Source organism: Podarcis erhardii, assembly GCF_964252035.2.
Source record: "Podarcis erhardii genome assembly, chromosome: 17".
NCBI classification, from domain to species: domain Eukaryota; kingdom Metazoa; phylum Chordata; class Lepidosauria; order Squamata; family Lacertidae; genus Podarcis; species Podarcis erhardii.
This window is the reverse complement of record NC_138515.1, coordinates 5,547,714-5,564,316: the sequence shown is the minus strand read 5'-3', so window position 1 is coordinate 5,564,316 and position 16,603 is coordinate 5,547,714. Positions and strand designations below refer to the sequence as shown.

Here is a 16,603-nt window from a genome sequence, read left to right as displayed (position 1 = left end):
GACCATTTCCCCCCATGGTGGGAACCTCATGCCAAGTTTGTCGACAATATCTCAAGAGGTTGCCAAACCTATGCCCAAAAGTTATCCTCAGGGTAACTTCCAACTCTACAGTTCTATGATTCTATGGATGCAGTAATACAAAAGTCACATTTTGGTCCACCATCCAGATGTAAAATTGCATCGGGTAGATGTTGATGTAGACCCACATGTTGATGTAGACCCTGACCTCAGGAACCTTCATGGCAAGGATATCTCAAGAGGTGGGCTAACCTGTGGAAAAAGGGGGGGGCAAAGTAACACCAAAGTGATGTTTTAGCCTGCCGTATTGATTCAGAATGGCACCTGGCATTGAAATGGCAATGAAGTCTGCTACCCCCACCTCAGGAACCCAGTGTGGCAAAGATATATCAAGAGGTGACAGAGCCTATGCCAAAAATTGGACAAAGTCGTGTCAAAGTGACTTTTTCGTCAACCATCTTGATTCAAAATGGTGGCTAGCATCCAAACGTTGACAAAGATTGCTGCCCCCATCTCAAGAACCCTCCTGCCAAGTTGAGTGGCAAGATCTTGAGCAACAGCCAAACCTATAGAACCACCCTAAGAGACAAGAGTCTCAAGAGCTCCTCTCAGTGGCGTAGCATGGGGGGGTGCAGGGGGGGCCGGCTGCACCGGGCGCAACATCTGGGGGTCAGGGTTAGGGGGCGCAAATCCACGGGTTAGGGGGCGCAAATTACTTGCCTTGCCCCGGGTGCTGACAACCCACGCTACGCCACTGGCTCCTCTTCTTGGTATGTTGCTCACTTTCCTTTGTAAGGACATAAGAGCTCAGCTGGATCAGGCCAAAGATCGATCTAGTCCAGCATCCTGTTTTCATAGTGACCCACCAGGTGCCCCATTTCAATTCAGTTCGGTCTCAGAATTAACCCTTGAATGAGTCAAGGCTGAAGTGAGTTCAGAAGCTGATAGCCCATCACAACAAGCAATTAGATGGAGTAGTTTGTGTAGCTCCACAGGAACAGGGGGCATCATATTGAAAGATGTGTCATACAACTAATTTTGGGTAGCTGTTGTCAAAAAGGCTACACCAACTGCATAGGAAATTATAAGAGGTGAAAGCAACAGACGCAGCAAGGGCTCATCCACACTTTGTCTTGACCCATATTTTGCTCATATTACAGGCTTCCTCGACCTCGGCCCTCCAGATGTTTTGAGACTACAATTCCCAGCATCCCTGACCACTGGTTCTGTTAGATAGGGATGATGTGAGTTGTAGTCCCAAAACATCTGGAGGGCCGAGTTTGGGGATGCCTGCTCTATACTGTCCTTCATCAGAGGATCACAGGATGGTTTACCGCATAAGAACACAAGAAGAGCCTGGCTTTCTTGGTCATGCTACGTTTGCTTATGTTTCCCTCAGCTTGGCTGGGGAAACAAGTAGGCATATGAGTGAGCGTCAGTAAACGGAACTTGCTCTTTCGGAAATTCAAGGTAGTTTACAGAGTGCTAACATGGACACCCTTGGGTGGGCTAAGGAGGCTGTGCCAGAATCTTGTTTATTTCCACTCTCCACTGGTTGAGGGAAATTCTGCTTCAGGGAAGTGATGCCCCCCCCTGACTAGCGAACCATGATGCTTTCAGTTGACATTTAAATTTTAAGGTGAGGCAGTTCACTTGTTGTGGGGGAATAATATGACTAATATGTGAACTTTTATTTTTATTCATTTGAAAAGCTTTGTCAACAACTGGAGTAATTTATCTTTTCTCTGCCAGCTCTGCCATATGCTCCTCCTCCTCCTCCTCCTCTCTCTATTGACCAGTGAGTACCTCCATTCTGATACCTGCCCTGTTTTGTCACTGCTTAGCAAGAAGATGCCTTTATGGCTGTGCTGTTCCCTCGTTTAACATCTGAGTGATCCTGAAGGGAACAAATGGTACACATAGTTCCATTGCTTCCTACAAGACTAACAGATGAGGAGCAAGATGAGACTTCTTCTCTAAGTTCACCCAGATAGAATTAGGGCTATAACTGAAAAATGTCCCAGTCTACTGAAGGTGCGAGAGAAGGAAATATAGGCCCTATTGGCATTAGACATTTAAAGCAGTACCATGGTACTTTAAACAGTCATGGCTTCCATTGAAGAGTCCACAGAACTGTAGTTTGTTAAAGGTGCCAAGAATTCTTAGGAAACTCTTTCCCCCTCACAGACCTACAGTTCCCAGACTTCCCTGGGAAGAGGGATTCGGAATTAAACTACTCTGCAGGGAGCCTTTGGTCCTCCAGCTGAGTCTCATCAGCCCCAACAAGCATGGCCAATGGCCAGGACTGACACGAGCTGCAGGTCAGGTACATCTGGAGGGCCACATCTGAATTAAAGATACAGAAGGGAGTTGTTACATGCAACCCTAACCTAAGGTTACCAGACTTTTTCCAATGAATCCGGAGACACTTTAAACAAACATACATACATACTACTACACATTCGGGATGTTGATGCTGCAGCTGTTAACAGAAAAATCCGAGGGCTCCCTTGGACAAAAACAAAGACACCAACCAGGATACCTTGGAGCAAAACAGCAGCCTGTAGGCTTGGCCTTTATTGAACTGTTGCAACAGGGTGCTCCCCTCACTTACAGGAGAGAGAAAGGACACAGAAAAATGGTGTGCAAGGCCTTATAAAAACTTTTGAAATTCCCACCCTGTAGATCAAGACCACTCCCAGAAACATCATACATACATCACAGAAAGGAGGGGTTGAGGGAGGGGTGGTGGTGGTAACCTGAGTGTCCTGTCACCTGGCTGATTCCCCCTTTCCCCCTCCCCATGAGTACTTTCCAGGTGACAGAGGGGAGTTTGCAGTTTCCTGCCCCCAGAGGGAAGATCTGATCATTGTCCTTTGTTCCAGCCCATGCTGAATCCACTCCCATATGCAAGTTCTTTGTGATCTTGATTGTCTTCTGTCTAGGACCATCAGGGTTGGCATAGCAACTGGGCAGGGCTCCTGTGGATGTGCTGGTATGCTGAAGGGATTATGGCTGCCCTGTATCAAACCTTCCCCATTTTGTAGTCCTTCCTTCATGGAGTAAAATAAAAGTGGAACAGTGCATATCCGATGTATGCTTGATTTTCTATGAATTTATAACAGAAGCGTAGCGTATGTAGTGTGTGAGTGTGAGTGTGTGTGAAGTTTGTACAACCTGAATGATTGGGGGGGGGGGTTCCTGCTACACAGCGATGGCGGTGGCAGAGGGGCGGCTGCCGCCTTGACCTCAACTGCCATGTTTCCTCTTCCTCTGAGACTTCTATCTCTTTTCTCCATGGGGCCGGGCAGTCTGAGTTGTTGGTTCTTCGGTGGGGGTGGGGGGTGGGAAGCAGTGTGCGGTGGATCAGGCATGCAAGGCGGAGGAGGGCCGAGAGGCTCAGGCAGCGTGATACCTCCCTTCCCATCAGAGCAGCCCCAATCCCATTCCTACTTGTGTGGAAGAAGGAGGGGGAGGGAATGCCTCAGCTGGGAAGGGAGGCTTCACACTGCCTTCCGGAGCAGCCCCATCCCAACTCCTACTTGCGTGCAAGCAGGAGGGGGCGGGGATCCCTCAGCTGGGAAGGGAGGCTTCACACTGCCTTCCGGAGCAGCCCCATCCCAACTCCTACTTGCGTGCAAGCAGGAGGGGGCGGGGATCCCTCAGCTGGGAAGGGAGGCTTCACACTGCCTTCCGGAGCAGCCCCATCCCAACTCCTACTTGCGTGCAAGCAGGAGGGGGCGGGGATCCCTCAGCTGGGAAGGGAGGCTTCACACTGCCTTCCGGAGCAGCCCCATCCCAACTCCTACTTGCGTGCAAGCAGGAGGGGGAGGGAATCCCTCAGCAGGGAAGGGAGGCTTCACACTGCCTTCCGGAGCAGCCCCATCCCAACTCCTACTTGCGTGCAAGCAAGAGGGGGCAGGGATCTCTCAGGAGGCACAATGCCTCCCTTCCCATCAGAGCAGCCCCAATCCCATTCCTACTTCAGTGCAAGCAGGAGGGGGCGGGGATCCCTCAGCTGGGAAGGGAGGCTTCCCTCTGCCTAACTGAGAAATCCCTGCCCCCTCCTGCTTGCACACAAGCTCTGATAGGCAGCGTGAAGCCTCCCTTCACAGCTTAGTTGCTGGGGTCAGGGAAGGTGGAGGCAGCTGCATCTTGGAGCCCCTGCACCACCATCATATGGGGACTTCTGAGCAGCTCCTGAAGCCGGCAAGAGCCAACTGCTCCGGGCTGCTGAGACTGCCGCTGCTGCATTTCCCGGGGACATTAGATGAAATCTGGGGACATTCCAGGGATGGAATTTGTCCGGGGTCTTATTCGCAAATCCGGGGACTGTTCCCGGGAAACAGGGACATCTGGTAACGCTACCCTAACCGAGAAACCAGCTTCATCAGCTCTACTGGAATAAAGACCATTCATACTGGGTGAAGATTGCCCAACATCATGTTTAAGGATCAGAAACCATTTATTTAGGTCCTTTGGTAGCTCCACTCTGCTGTTCCCGGAAGACAGAGACATGGTCACAAGTGGTTTGCGGTTAGGTATTTTTAAGCCCTTTAACAAAACAAGTTAAGATAAACAGTGGACCAGGTGTGTAAGAATCAGCCACCCCAGCCTATAATTAGCTCAGATGTGTTCCAGACTAATCTTGATTCATTTGGTTAGAGGAACCGAAAAGCAGCTGAGGTTCCAAAAGAAGGCCTCTTGTCCATCTGTTTGGCCGCTCGGGTTGTCTGTAGCCTTACCACTTGGGGGGTTTCAAGACAGAAGGCGACGTGTCAATTGACAGAGGCCCCACCTCAGCTCCATTGTGCTATGAGCTCAACAAGGTCCTCGTTTTCAGGAAACATCGCTCAATCTTCAAGACATCGTCACCAGACTTGGGGTTGGCTCACCTGTCCACTTAATTGGGTAAAGCCCTGAACCTAATATCTCAAGTGGTCACTTGACTTGCCTGCCCCTAAACCCAGATTTACACAGAAACTTCAGATAATGAACTTGGTTACTTCGTTCAGAAGGCTTTTCCTCAAAGAAGTGATGACAACAACAACTAGCTATTTCTTACTGAGATATAAGGTCCCATGATATTGCAAAATCACATCTTTCAGGTTACATATTAAAATTACCAGAGTGAGCCTGCAGCAAACAATTGACTCAAGAGAGCAGTGATTAGTGGAGAGTCTTGAGCAATAAATGTAGACACCATGTGTCAACCAAGCAACCTTTGACCAATCTGTGTTGACTAAGTACATTAGAATAGAAGCTGAGAAGCATTATTCCTAACAGTCTGAATTAATCCTGTCAGGAGCAGCTTTGAAACTCCTTAGTTTCCAAGAAACAACCAATGCTATCAACACCTCTCCACAGGACAACAGTGTTCCTGGAAGCCTTTAACCTGAGACCTTCGGGTATAGGGTAGTATAGAAATGAAATGAAATGAAATGAAATATAAATAAATCATGTCTCCAACTTAAAGCAAACTTGGATTATGACAAATAATGGACTTCACATGCTCAACAGAAAGTCTCCTGGATGCCTTCCAGTAAGCAAGACTTGAAAAGGCTGACATAGGGCATCATACTGAAGACACACAGGCCTTTCTTTTCTTTTTCTTTAAAATATTTTTTATTGGAATTTTATTTGCAACATAACATAACCCCCCCCACCCCCCAATACACAATCCACCCTCATTAAATGTGAACATGACATACAGTGAGCATAACAAACAACAATACAAACAATACCCTGTATCTGGCCTCCTTATTTCCTTCTTATAAACTGTTTCCTTTATGAAGAATTACTAAGATTTTTCTAATTATAATTTAAATATCCACAAAGTCTCCTGCAGACATTAATCGAAACAAGTCCAGGTATGTAATTTCAGGGCACTGTTTTGTGAAGTATTCTCTGCATTTCCCCCATGCTTTTTGAAACTCTTGTCTAGTGTGATCCCTAATCGCCTCTGATAATCTAGCCAGCTCAATATACTCTAACAGTTTGTCTTGCCATTCCTTTTTTGTTGGCACAGTTTCATTTTTTCCAGTTTTTAGCAATTAGGATCCTTGCCACACCTGTGGCATAGAGGAATATTTTCTGATTTCTTGCTATACCTGTGTCCATTATCCCTAGGAGACAAGCTTCTGTATTTTTCATAGAGTTATACTTAAACATTTTTTTAAGCTCGTCATATACTGTGTTCCAGAAGCTTTTGATTTTTTCACAGGTCCACCAAACACGTATAAGAACACACAGGCCTTTCAATAAAAAATGTAATATGGCTAAATGGGAAATGGATATGAATTGAAATCTACAGTCCACACATAGAACAGTCTGAGCAAGAGGACTCTGGGAGGCCAGTGTAACACATTCCTTGAGAATGGGGATGTGACAAAAAAAGTGGAGGGGAAGCTTGCTCTGTCTCTTCTATGTTTCCAACAGCCTGGTTCACATATAACGCTAAGCCATGGCTTGTTTAACAAACCGTGAGTTAAGGCAGCAACAAAGCATTGCTTCAAATCATGGTTTGTTGGCAGTAAAAACAACCAGCAGTTAAGCTACTGGGCAGGGTTCATACACAACACTAAGTCATGATACATCATGATGTGTGAAGCAGGCCATTGTTGTTGCCTTTATAAAATCTGCATTAATCCCTTGAATATGCATGTATGTTTTGTTTTATTCTTTTAATTGTAAATTTGTAAATGAGCTTGAAAACTATTGTTGCCGTAGCCTAGATATCCAAAACAGCCACACACTAGAAGGGAGTATTGGCAAACTTGTTTGTAAAACCAAAACTTCATTATTATTGTTGTTGCTTTTAAAAAAAGAAAAACTAAAGAAAGGGAGGGGATCTGCCCAAAAGCCCATTAAGGACTCATGGAATGTGGACTGATAGTTGAGAGGAAAAACTGGTTACGTACTTAATTCATTCCTGAGGTCTGTTCTTAACCTGAAACTGTTCTTAACCTGAAGCACCACTTTAGCTAATGGGGCCTCCTGCTGCCGCCGCGCCGCCGGAGAACGATTTCTGTTCTCATCCTGAAGCAAAGTTTTTAACCTGAGGTACTATTTCTGGGTTAGCCAAGTCTGTAACCTGAAGCATCTGTAACCCGAGGTACCACTGGTACACTTGCTCTGAGAGATGTGACTTTATTTTGCCACGATTCTACTTCTACTGTGTATTTCTTTGTTCTTATTTATTGTTTGACTGGATTTGTTCATGTTGTATTTTTCTAAATGCTTGACAAAATATATAATTAAACCAGAGAGAGAGAAAAGCAGAAGGGGTTACAGAAATCCAGGTTGAAGGGGAAATGAAATAAAGAGACTGTGAAACGACTATCGAGGAGGAGACACACACCCCTTCCCTCTCTCTTTTGCCAGCCACTGCCCAGACCCCACCCTGCCTGTTCACTTGCTCTCTTGCCAGATGGCAGCTGCCTATCATTTATTCTAGTAGTACGACTCATGCAACACGTTGGCGACTAATATACACACACTAATTACCAAAATAATTATACATTCTTTATCAATCTTCTGAGAGAAATATACAAAACCTTGTGGAAAGCCACAGAGACTTATGAACTATCCAACCTAAGGTGAATGTCTGGTTTATAATGTCTGGTTTCAATGGATTTTTCAACTGCTTAACTCAGTCTTTTGTTTTCTTTATCTTTTTATGTAAGTTCATGAAGAGACCAACAAAGGGTAAGTTTGGTGTTGTTCACAATGCTGAGAGATGCTACTGAAGTTGTAGATGGATGTTAATGAAGTTGTAGACAGGGTGCCGGCGTTTTGCACCTGTTTCATTTTTTTTAATGAATATTTATTACCATTTTCAAAGACCACACAAAAACAGAATTAAACAAAAAATAACAGAAATACAAAAATCCAAAAAAACATTTAAAAAACCATTAAAAAAAACCATAAAACCCATTAAAAAACAAAAAAAACCATTAAAAACAATTAAAAAACAATTTAAAAAACCCATAAAATTTCAATTACTTATTTTCATTTAACTTGTTTCTCAGACCTCCTCACACCTCCCCTTCTTGTATTCCAATTTAAATTATTAATTCAGCAAATCCTTATATCCAAACTTAAACATCAATACTTATATATCGTTACTCATTCTTAAACATTTTTCCTAAAGTCGACCAAAATTTACCTTCCACGGCTTTCCCAAATTCCATACAGATAGCAAAACAAAATAAAAACAAAGCAAGTTATAATTATATACCCTTTGGATTCCCAGACTCCACCCACCCCTTTCCCGGTTTCAGTCCCCAACAAGTGTTCATCAGTTCAATATATTGTTTAGCCTGGAGATCTCACGTCCGAGGCTCTTAAATCTCTTTCAGTTCCTCTCTGTCGGCCTTTTTTATAGTCCTTAATGTTAAACTCCAAATCTCGGAGAGGCTCCGGCCCAACAGGATCCATGTTTTGCACCTGTTTCACCCTGGCAGTCCAAGTAAGGCCACTGTTTGGCCCGATGGGGCCCTTTTCCTGGGGTTTGCAGATAGCACACTCCCAAGGTACTTTTCTGGGCTTCTTCAGTGGTCTAATCTCAAAGCCTTGATACACATATTGATATTCAGTTTCATAAAGAATACTATTTCTTGGCTTAAGCTTCAGAGACTGATTTGCTCAATTATTCTAGGCTGCCACATGACTGAAAAAGGAGATCTCTGAAGGTTGTCTATGGCCACATACCATTTTGTTGCCGGGCTCCAGTCTGATCGCAACCTCAGTTCTCCAAGTACTGTTGCTTCTGAAGTCCAAATGGCACAACACATATACACAAAGAGGGAGGTAGCAGCAGATTTGGGGGGGCCCCAAACCAAATATTCCCATAAGTTTCTAAAAGGTGAAACAGCTTATGGAGGAAATGGAAAACCCTCAAAAACCATCTAATAAGGGCTGAGGATAGTAACCATAGGATGCTGCCTGACTGATGAGGAAAACTGGGTCATATCTACAACTTAATTTTAAAGTACTTTTATACCACGTTAAAAAGCACGGCTTCCACCAAAGAACCCTGGGGAACTGTCATTTGTTTTTTGTTTTTTTCGAAATATTTTTTTATTAGTTTTCCAATATACGATACATTTAAGCACAATTTAAGCTCAGAGCTTCGCTTTTGAGGGTTAGAAGTGGCTTCCCGCTGCCGGCTTCTCTACCCCGCCGCACTCGTCGCCTCCTAAAAGGAGGTTACTTGGTGGCCGGGGGAAATGCTAATTGACAGAGCCGGGACCCCTGCCTCTTGAATCTCCTTCCAAGAGTATTTGGGGGGCTGCGGCGCTCTTGCAGCACCCCTTTTCCTCCTCAAAAGCTGGACTCTCTCTTAGCGAGAGATCCCGCTTACTTTCACTCCCGCAATCCACCGGAAGTCCCCGGGGAAGTGTCGTTTGTTAAGGGTGCCGAGCATTGTATGCAGACCCCCCTATTCCCCTCATAGACGAATGGTAGCTTTTGGAGGGGAGTAAGGGATCGCAGCACAAACTAGAGTTTCTATAATTCTTAGGGGGATACATGACTATTTAAAGCACCTTTAAATGTACCGTGCAGATGGCGTGTAAGTTTTGTTGCAGGTTTCACTTGTACAACTGTTAATTAGCTAGCCTTTCTAGTTAGCTCAGTTGGTTTTAATTCCTAGAGAATGCATGCAATAGTGCACATGCTACAGAGAAACAACATATTCTCCACTGCTTTAGATGTTTTCCCCTTTCTCATTTATGCTAGACCTGAACAATTCCAATGATCCAACCCCCCCCCCTTCGAATTTACAGGTGAATATAACGGCCACATTTTCTAATCACACGGAGTCTAGCTCTGCTTGTGAAGGAACAAAAAACAGGCACAAATTCACAATGAAACACTGGGTTGAAATCCACAGCTCTTTTCTGTTTGGCCACCACCAGACCCCTCAATGCAAGTGTATGAATTTGCCAGACTCTTTCCGATGTCTGCTTCCAGCCAATGACAGAGCTGTATTGCGCGAACCTCAGGGAAACAAGCAGCCTCTAGGCAAATGCTTGCAAATGAGCATGGTAGCCATAAAGCAATGTGCATGGTGCATATGCGCTAGAAAGACAAGCAGTTTCATCATCAAACCACCTCCAAGCAGAGAAGGATGGGCTCTCATATCCTGCTGTGTCTCTCTTTGGTTCTCTCCATCCACGGTGAGTACACGCATAGCTGGTTGCCAAGCTAGAGAGGCCAAGAACTTGCAATAGGCCAGTGGGAATGACGGGGAAATGAGGAATTTGGGCCTTGTGCTAGAATAGAGAGAATGAGCATGATGGGCTAGAGAAATCTGCACACCTCTTGTGTCTTTCGTTGGAGGTCAGTCAAGGGCCACGGCTATGGTCTAGGAATGGCAGGTAGATGTAAAGGACTCAAAGGTTGGTGTACGCCTAGAAGGCTGGAGGAGAAAACCCAGACCTACTCATTCAATCATCCCTCCATCTACCCGCTAGGTACTTACGAATAGCGATGGTGGGAAAATTCGACTCAGTTCAGATTTAAAGGCAATCCTATCTAGTCTCCACTTTCTAAACAATATCCATGCTGAAGTATAGCCACCCATCAGAATGCACACTTCTCCGATTCGCGCAGTGTTGTTTCAGCCAAGTGATGTATATAGAAATGAACACTCTAGAGCAGAGTGTGCATAAGAAATGCATATATCAGTGACAATGACATGCACAAATATATTATATTCTATAATGTATAGGAATTTGCTCTGCAAAATGTGTGCGTTGGCAAAATTTTTATAAAAATATGTGTATACTAGGAGAAATTCACAGTAACATGCAGATAAGGTTTTTTTTTTAAAAAAAAATCAAAATAACAAAATGATGTGGAAATGTAGAAAACTGAACTTAAGACAAGAAAAGTTAAAAACTCAGCAGAATTGAAATGGACAAACTGGCCCATTTTTGAAATGCTGACTCCATAAGCGAAATATATTAAATACAAGGGGGTGCAGACTTTCAAGCTGTATAAAATCCTTCAGCAGATGTACCATCAGAGCCCCACCCACACGCTGTTTAATTTGGCACATTTCAGCATTTAGGTAATTAACATTCTAAATATAAGACACATAAAGAGACTAGTCCTTAATGTGATTGTATGGAATCATTCTTTCCAAGCCTTGTATCTGTGCTCTGCTGATTTTGCAAACCGTAAAGTGGATGTGGTGGAGATGGGGAACCGTGGACTCTGCAAACGTCTCAGTGGTGAATGATGTGCAAAGGCAGAAACAACATACGACTGCAGATTTCAGGTTCTGCTCTCCATGCTCCTGCTAAAGTGCTGAAGTGCGGATATGTGAAACTCCCAAGCGGAGATGCTTCCAACTAAAATATTAGTGACAGCTATGCTTCAGCTTGAAACACTGGGATGGAACTAAGTGCCACATTAGTTACGATCTGCCTAAAAGCTTTAAAGGCTATTTAATGGGGAAAGGCAACTGTTTTCAAGGAGCGTTGAAAATGGCAGGATGGGTGCACTGGGCAGGATTCTACTCACATTAGTAGAACCCTTCACAAGGACCTCTTTTTGTGGGTTCCACCCCTCTCCGCCCTCTGTGTGCCACTATGAATTGGTGGACCGAGCTTTCTCATTTCAGTGGCGCTCTGTGCGACACCAAAATTCAGTGCCCCTCACCATCTCTCGCCTTCCATTTTTAGTCATTTTTGTGGCAACCCCTGCAGAACGCTCTTGGCTCACTGCCCAGTATGGACAAACAGGTTGTGCTCCCCTAAATCTACCTCTGCCCTATGCCCCTGAAATTGTCTTGCACTGACAGAACAATCAATATAGCATGAAATTTAATTTGTCCCGTTATATTCACAGAGTTACTGCCCCATTATAATTTTTCTTTTTTTATATAGTTGAGATTTCTGAATTCAACCTGTTTCGGTGAACCAACCTGTATGCTGCCAAAATGTGCAATTGACCCAACTCTCAGCTCTTTTGAGATGTGTTTCAAGGTTGGATTATGATGATTATTAATTAACCCCTTCCTAAACTACTTAGGTGCTAGAAATTATTAGGTTAAAAACGGCAAAGCCCTCCTGCAGGTTTGCAATAAAAGAATGTCTCAATTGCTTTTTTGATATTGTTATCGACCTATTATATACTGGTCAGTTTACAAAACCATAAAATATCTTTTAATTGCAGAAAACTTCACATTAATACTTTTTTTAAAAAAAGCCTCACATATAAAAATCAAGGTGATACAGCAAAAGACACGAGTAAGTCACTGGATCACTAATCCTTAAAGAACATCTTTAAAGGTGGACTCGACATGGCTCTCTTGCAACTAAAATACAGATATGCTGGCACACATCTTGCCGGAGTTCACTCCACAACTTTGGGGCAGCTACCCAAAAGGCTCTGCTTGAGCCCACAGCCCATTGTGCCTCCCTTTCGCTTGCAGGAGCAGTGCTCTCTTTCTTGATCTCAAGAAAAAGGTGGGGCAGGACACATTGCAAGAGGGAAATATCCTGTGATTTACAACCAAGGTTTTGTTTTTTGTTACTGTTAACATTTTCTCGAAATAAGAACCCCCCCCTACATTTTCTTTATTTTCTACCCCATTTACTATATGTATAGGACACACATATGCATATGTGTATTTAGCATGTGTCAGACAGTTCACTCCCATTATCAGGCTGAAATTTTAGCTTCACAACAGCCACCTACTTCCCTCCTCGCAGGTGGAGCGCTGCAGCCTCTGCCCGCCCAGCCACCACAGGCCTCCTTTGCAGAGGGGACCACTGCTATCCTGCCGTGCCCTCTGGAGAGGGGCAATATCCAGGAGTACCATGCCTTCTGGTTCCAGCAAAAGCCAGGAAAAGGCCCGGTCTTTATACTGAAGCATCACATTGATGGCAAGGTAGAGCGTGCTCCTGCATTTGATGAACGTTTTGTGGCCATCCGGGATGCCAATACCTACACGTTGCAGATTCGGAAAGCGCGCACGGAGGACAGCGCCATCTATTACTGCCTGGCAGAGGCAAATTATTTCAACACCGCTGTCTCAGGGAGTGGAACACAGCTCAGTGTCACAGGAGGTGAGTGAGAATACCATGGCTTACTAGTGGAGCACTTGGGCACAGGGAGCCCAATGTACTACGGGAAGCATGCAGGGGGGCTTGTGTAGCATAGACGTTATGAAGTGTGCCCTAGGAAATTCCCAGCTCAGGTCTTGCTTTGGGCATGAATTCACAAAGGAGCCTTAGCCAAGCTGCTACGCCTCAGATTCATGCTTGCAGTGTAGGAATAATAGCACTAGCAACCTTATAGGGTTATTGTAAGGTGAACTGCTTAATATGAACACTCAGAAAAGTGATATCAGAAAAGTGGAATCCAACTTATGCATTCCAATATTGCAAGGATTTCCACTTGTGCAGCAGAACTCCCCCCCCCCCGCCTCTTCTCGCCCACCTGCGCTCCCTGAATCTGCTCTGGAGAGTTATGGGGGAACCCAGAGCAGATTTAAGCAGGGGCATGAGGGGGAGTCCTGTTGCACAAGCTGAAATCTTTGTGTCAACAGGAAACTTACTTAGCACTTTGCTGCATATAGGCAGACTTCAGCTTCCATCATCCCTGGTCAGTGGTTATACTGGCTGGGATAACAGGAGAAAGCGAGTCCAACAACATTTGGAGGGCTGCAAGTTCCCCAACTCTGCCCTATTCTTTTTGTCCTCTAATGCCCTTTCTCTACAGCAGCAGACTCCATGTACACAACAGTCTGCAACGATGCCTTGCGTGTTCACCTGAAAAACAGATTTTGGGTGCTGGGTGGGGGAAAGGTGTCAGAAAATAGAATAAGGGCTTAGGCATATTTACCTTTTGTCCCACTCTTTCTAAGCACAGGTCTGTGCTTTAAAGCTCTACATCTGAGCATTTGTTTGTTTGGCTTTTTTATGCCCTGGAGCATTCCCCATGAAAACCTGCTCTTTAAAGCTGAAGCTCAGCCAACGGCAATTGCCATTTGCTCCAATTCTGCTTTAAAGAGTGGGTTTTGGTGTGGAAAGCTCCGGACCCCCCCCCCCCAAAAAAGTGCTGGGATCACACCTGAAAAGTATGGAGGAAAGGCAAGTGTGGAGAAGCCCTCAGAGTGGAAGAGGAGCTCAACCACAGAAATCTCCACAAGAAAATCATCAACTCCAACCTATGCCTCTGGGGCCCAAATGACGCATTATGTTATCCAGGGTGGCATTTTTGTGTGTGGGCTCTTTTAAGTACTGCTGGGGATTCTCAATTAACTTTGCTTGGAAACCCCCGTTCAGCACCACCACCCAAAAATAATCAGGTCACCTGGATTCTGTGAACCACTCATGGTTTCTCTTTCCCAGGCAAATCAGCAAAGGAACCGGCTTCAGTCACCCTCCTGTCTGATGCTTACCAGACAGCTGACTCACCCACCATCCACGCCTTGTGCATCGCCGAGAAATTCTACCCAGGGTTCCTAGAGATCAAGTGGAGTGAGGCTGGAGTCAACATATCAGAGGGGGTGACTGCTGGGCCGGTGGTCTTGAATGAGGATGGCTCCTACAGCGCCAGCAGCATCCTGAGCATCCCTCGCAGCCGCCTGACCTCTGACGTCTCCATCAAGTGCTCCACGTACCACATCGCCTCCGGAACCAGAGCGGAGCGGAGCCTGGAGCAGTGCCAGGGAAAGTAAAGGCCTGCCGAGATCAGCAGCACCCCTGCCATCTCCTCCTTCATCCCTCACAGCCAGAGGGGCAGCTCCACTCCTCCTTTTGTGGTTCCCAATAAAGTCACCTTCACATTCCTACTGTGTATATCTAACCTCCATTATTGGTTGAACCTTGAATGGGCACAATCCACTCACTCACCCACACAATCATTTCCGCTGCTGTGTACAGAACCTCACCAAGTTCTGCTTATTTCAGAGGCCAGTTCCCAGGTGGGACAATGCTGGGGCTTTGGCCTGCCTGGAAATCATGTTGTCTCGAGCCTGGAAGCTGGGCTGGTTGTGCTCATGCAGAGGTGAGGAAGAGGCTCTCAGCACGTGCTCAGAGGCACTCTCCTTTGTTATTATTCCACAGGTTCCAGAGCTGGACCCCAACATACCAAAATGGTTCTCAAACCAAGACATGACTCAAGTCAATATCTGAAGCTTCTTTGGTGAGAAATGTCCAGCCGATTGGGCACATTTTTTACTGTGTAGAGGCCACTATTTGGCTGTTGTTTAAAAACTAGCTGAAAGCCTGTCCTGTGGGACAAGCGGAGGCCGAGGGATGTGCGGGAGACCCCATCCTTTATCCACACTGCCCAACAGCTGCAGGGCTGGTGCTGTCATTAGGCCAGGTAGGCAGCTTGCCTAGGGCGCAAGCCTCAGAGGGGCACAGTTTATACAGATTAATTTTTGTTATCACTTATAAATTTCTAATAATATTTTACTTTTATTTTATATTTTGAAGAATCTTATCATTTTAAAGTAATTCATACATTATTAGAACTGTTAGCAACTGGGGGAGTGCCTTGCCTGTTGCACAACATAGGCTGGAACTGGCACACACAAACCTTGCTTCCCAAGTTTTGCAACCCATCATTATCATGGCTTTTTTCAACCCATCATTATCACGGCTTCTTCCCTATTCCACCCTGGCATTGACAGCGCCAGCAGCAAACTGGGAAAAATTTCCTCTTCTCCTTCCACCAAGCTGTATCCAGAGGGAATATTTATCGGTTGCACATCACTTCACACGGCACTGCTGGTCTCTAACCCAAAGCATTATGACAGCGGCTTTTGCATACGTTGATGTCGTGTGTTGCAGTCTTAGACCACTTTAACAGTCACAGCTTCCCCACAAAGAATCCTGGAAACTGTAGTTTGTTAAGGGTACTGACTGCACCAAGATACAGTTCCCAGCACCCACAACAAACTATAGTTCCCAGGGTTTTCCACGACTGTCAAAAGGGTGCAATAGCGCTTTAAATGTATGGTGTGGAATATGTGACCAAAATGTTGGAATAGATGAAAAGGTGTGACACTGTTTCCTGGACCTGCCTCTGTTGGGATAAGAGTTTGCAGACTTTGAAGTGAAGCTGTGCTCTCCCCTAACAAGTGGCACAGGGAAAAAGAAGCGACAATGCAGCAGGTTGAGAGTGGAAAGTGGAAAGAAAGTGTAGAGTGGAAAGAAATATCGCACACATTCAAAACTCAGGAACACTTCATAATTCAGAATTTGGACCAAAGAAATAGTCTGAGGGCACATGATGCTGTTGGATCAACAGGGGCGGCCCAACGTTAGGCAGAGGGAGGATGTCTTAGGCAAGAAATGCTGCTAGAGCAGGAGAGGAGTGGCAAGGATTGCATGATGTGGGGCTTTGGATTCCAACCCCTACCTAGGCCACAATCTCCACCCCTGCCTATATTATCTTCATCAGTCACCTGTAGTGTTTCCAGATGGATCTGGCCCTGCAAGGACATGGTTACTGGTACCAGTTACTCACAAGGAAGAAGAACAAAGGAAGCATATGGGAAGCACTGGAATTTGCTTTTGAAGTGCCCCCTGAAGATGCGGCAGAACGATAGCATTTA

General features: G+C 45.3%; 1 protein-coding gene and 1 long non-coding RNA gene across 2 annotated transcripts in view; one reads left to right on the top strand and one right to left on the bottom strand.

The window, feature by feature from the left end:
- Positions 1-16,603, bottom strand: part of LOC309332571 — a 264,539-nt gene that overhangs the window by 144,709 nt on the left and 103,227 nt on the right. The window lies entirely within an intron of this gene.
- Positions 9,848-14,827, top strand: LOC309332684 (immunoglobulin gamma-1 heavy chain-like). The gene is made up of 3 exons (XM_081845803.1): positions 9,848-10,199; positions 12,744-13,100; positions 14,388-14,827. The coding sequence occupies exons 1-3, from the start codon at positions 10,151-10,153 to the stop codon at positions 14,714-14,716; spliced, it is 735 nt and encodes a 244-aa protein (XP_081701929.1). The 5' UTR covers positions 9,848-10,150; the 3' UTR covers positions 14,717-14,827.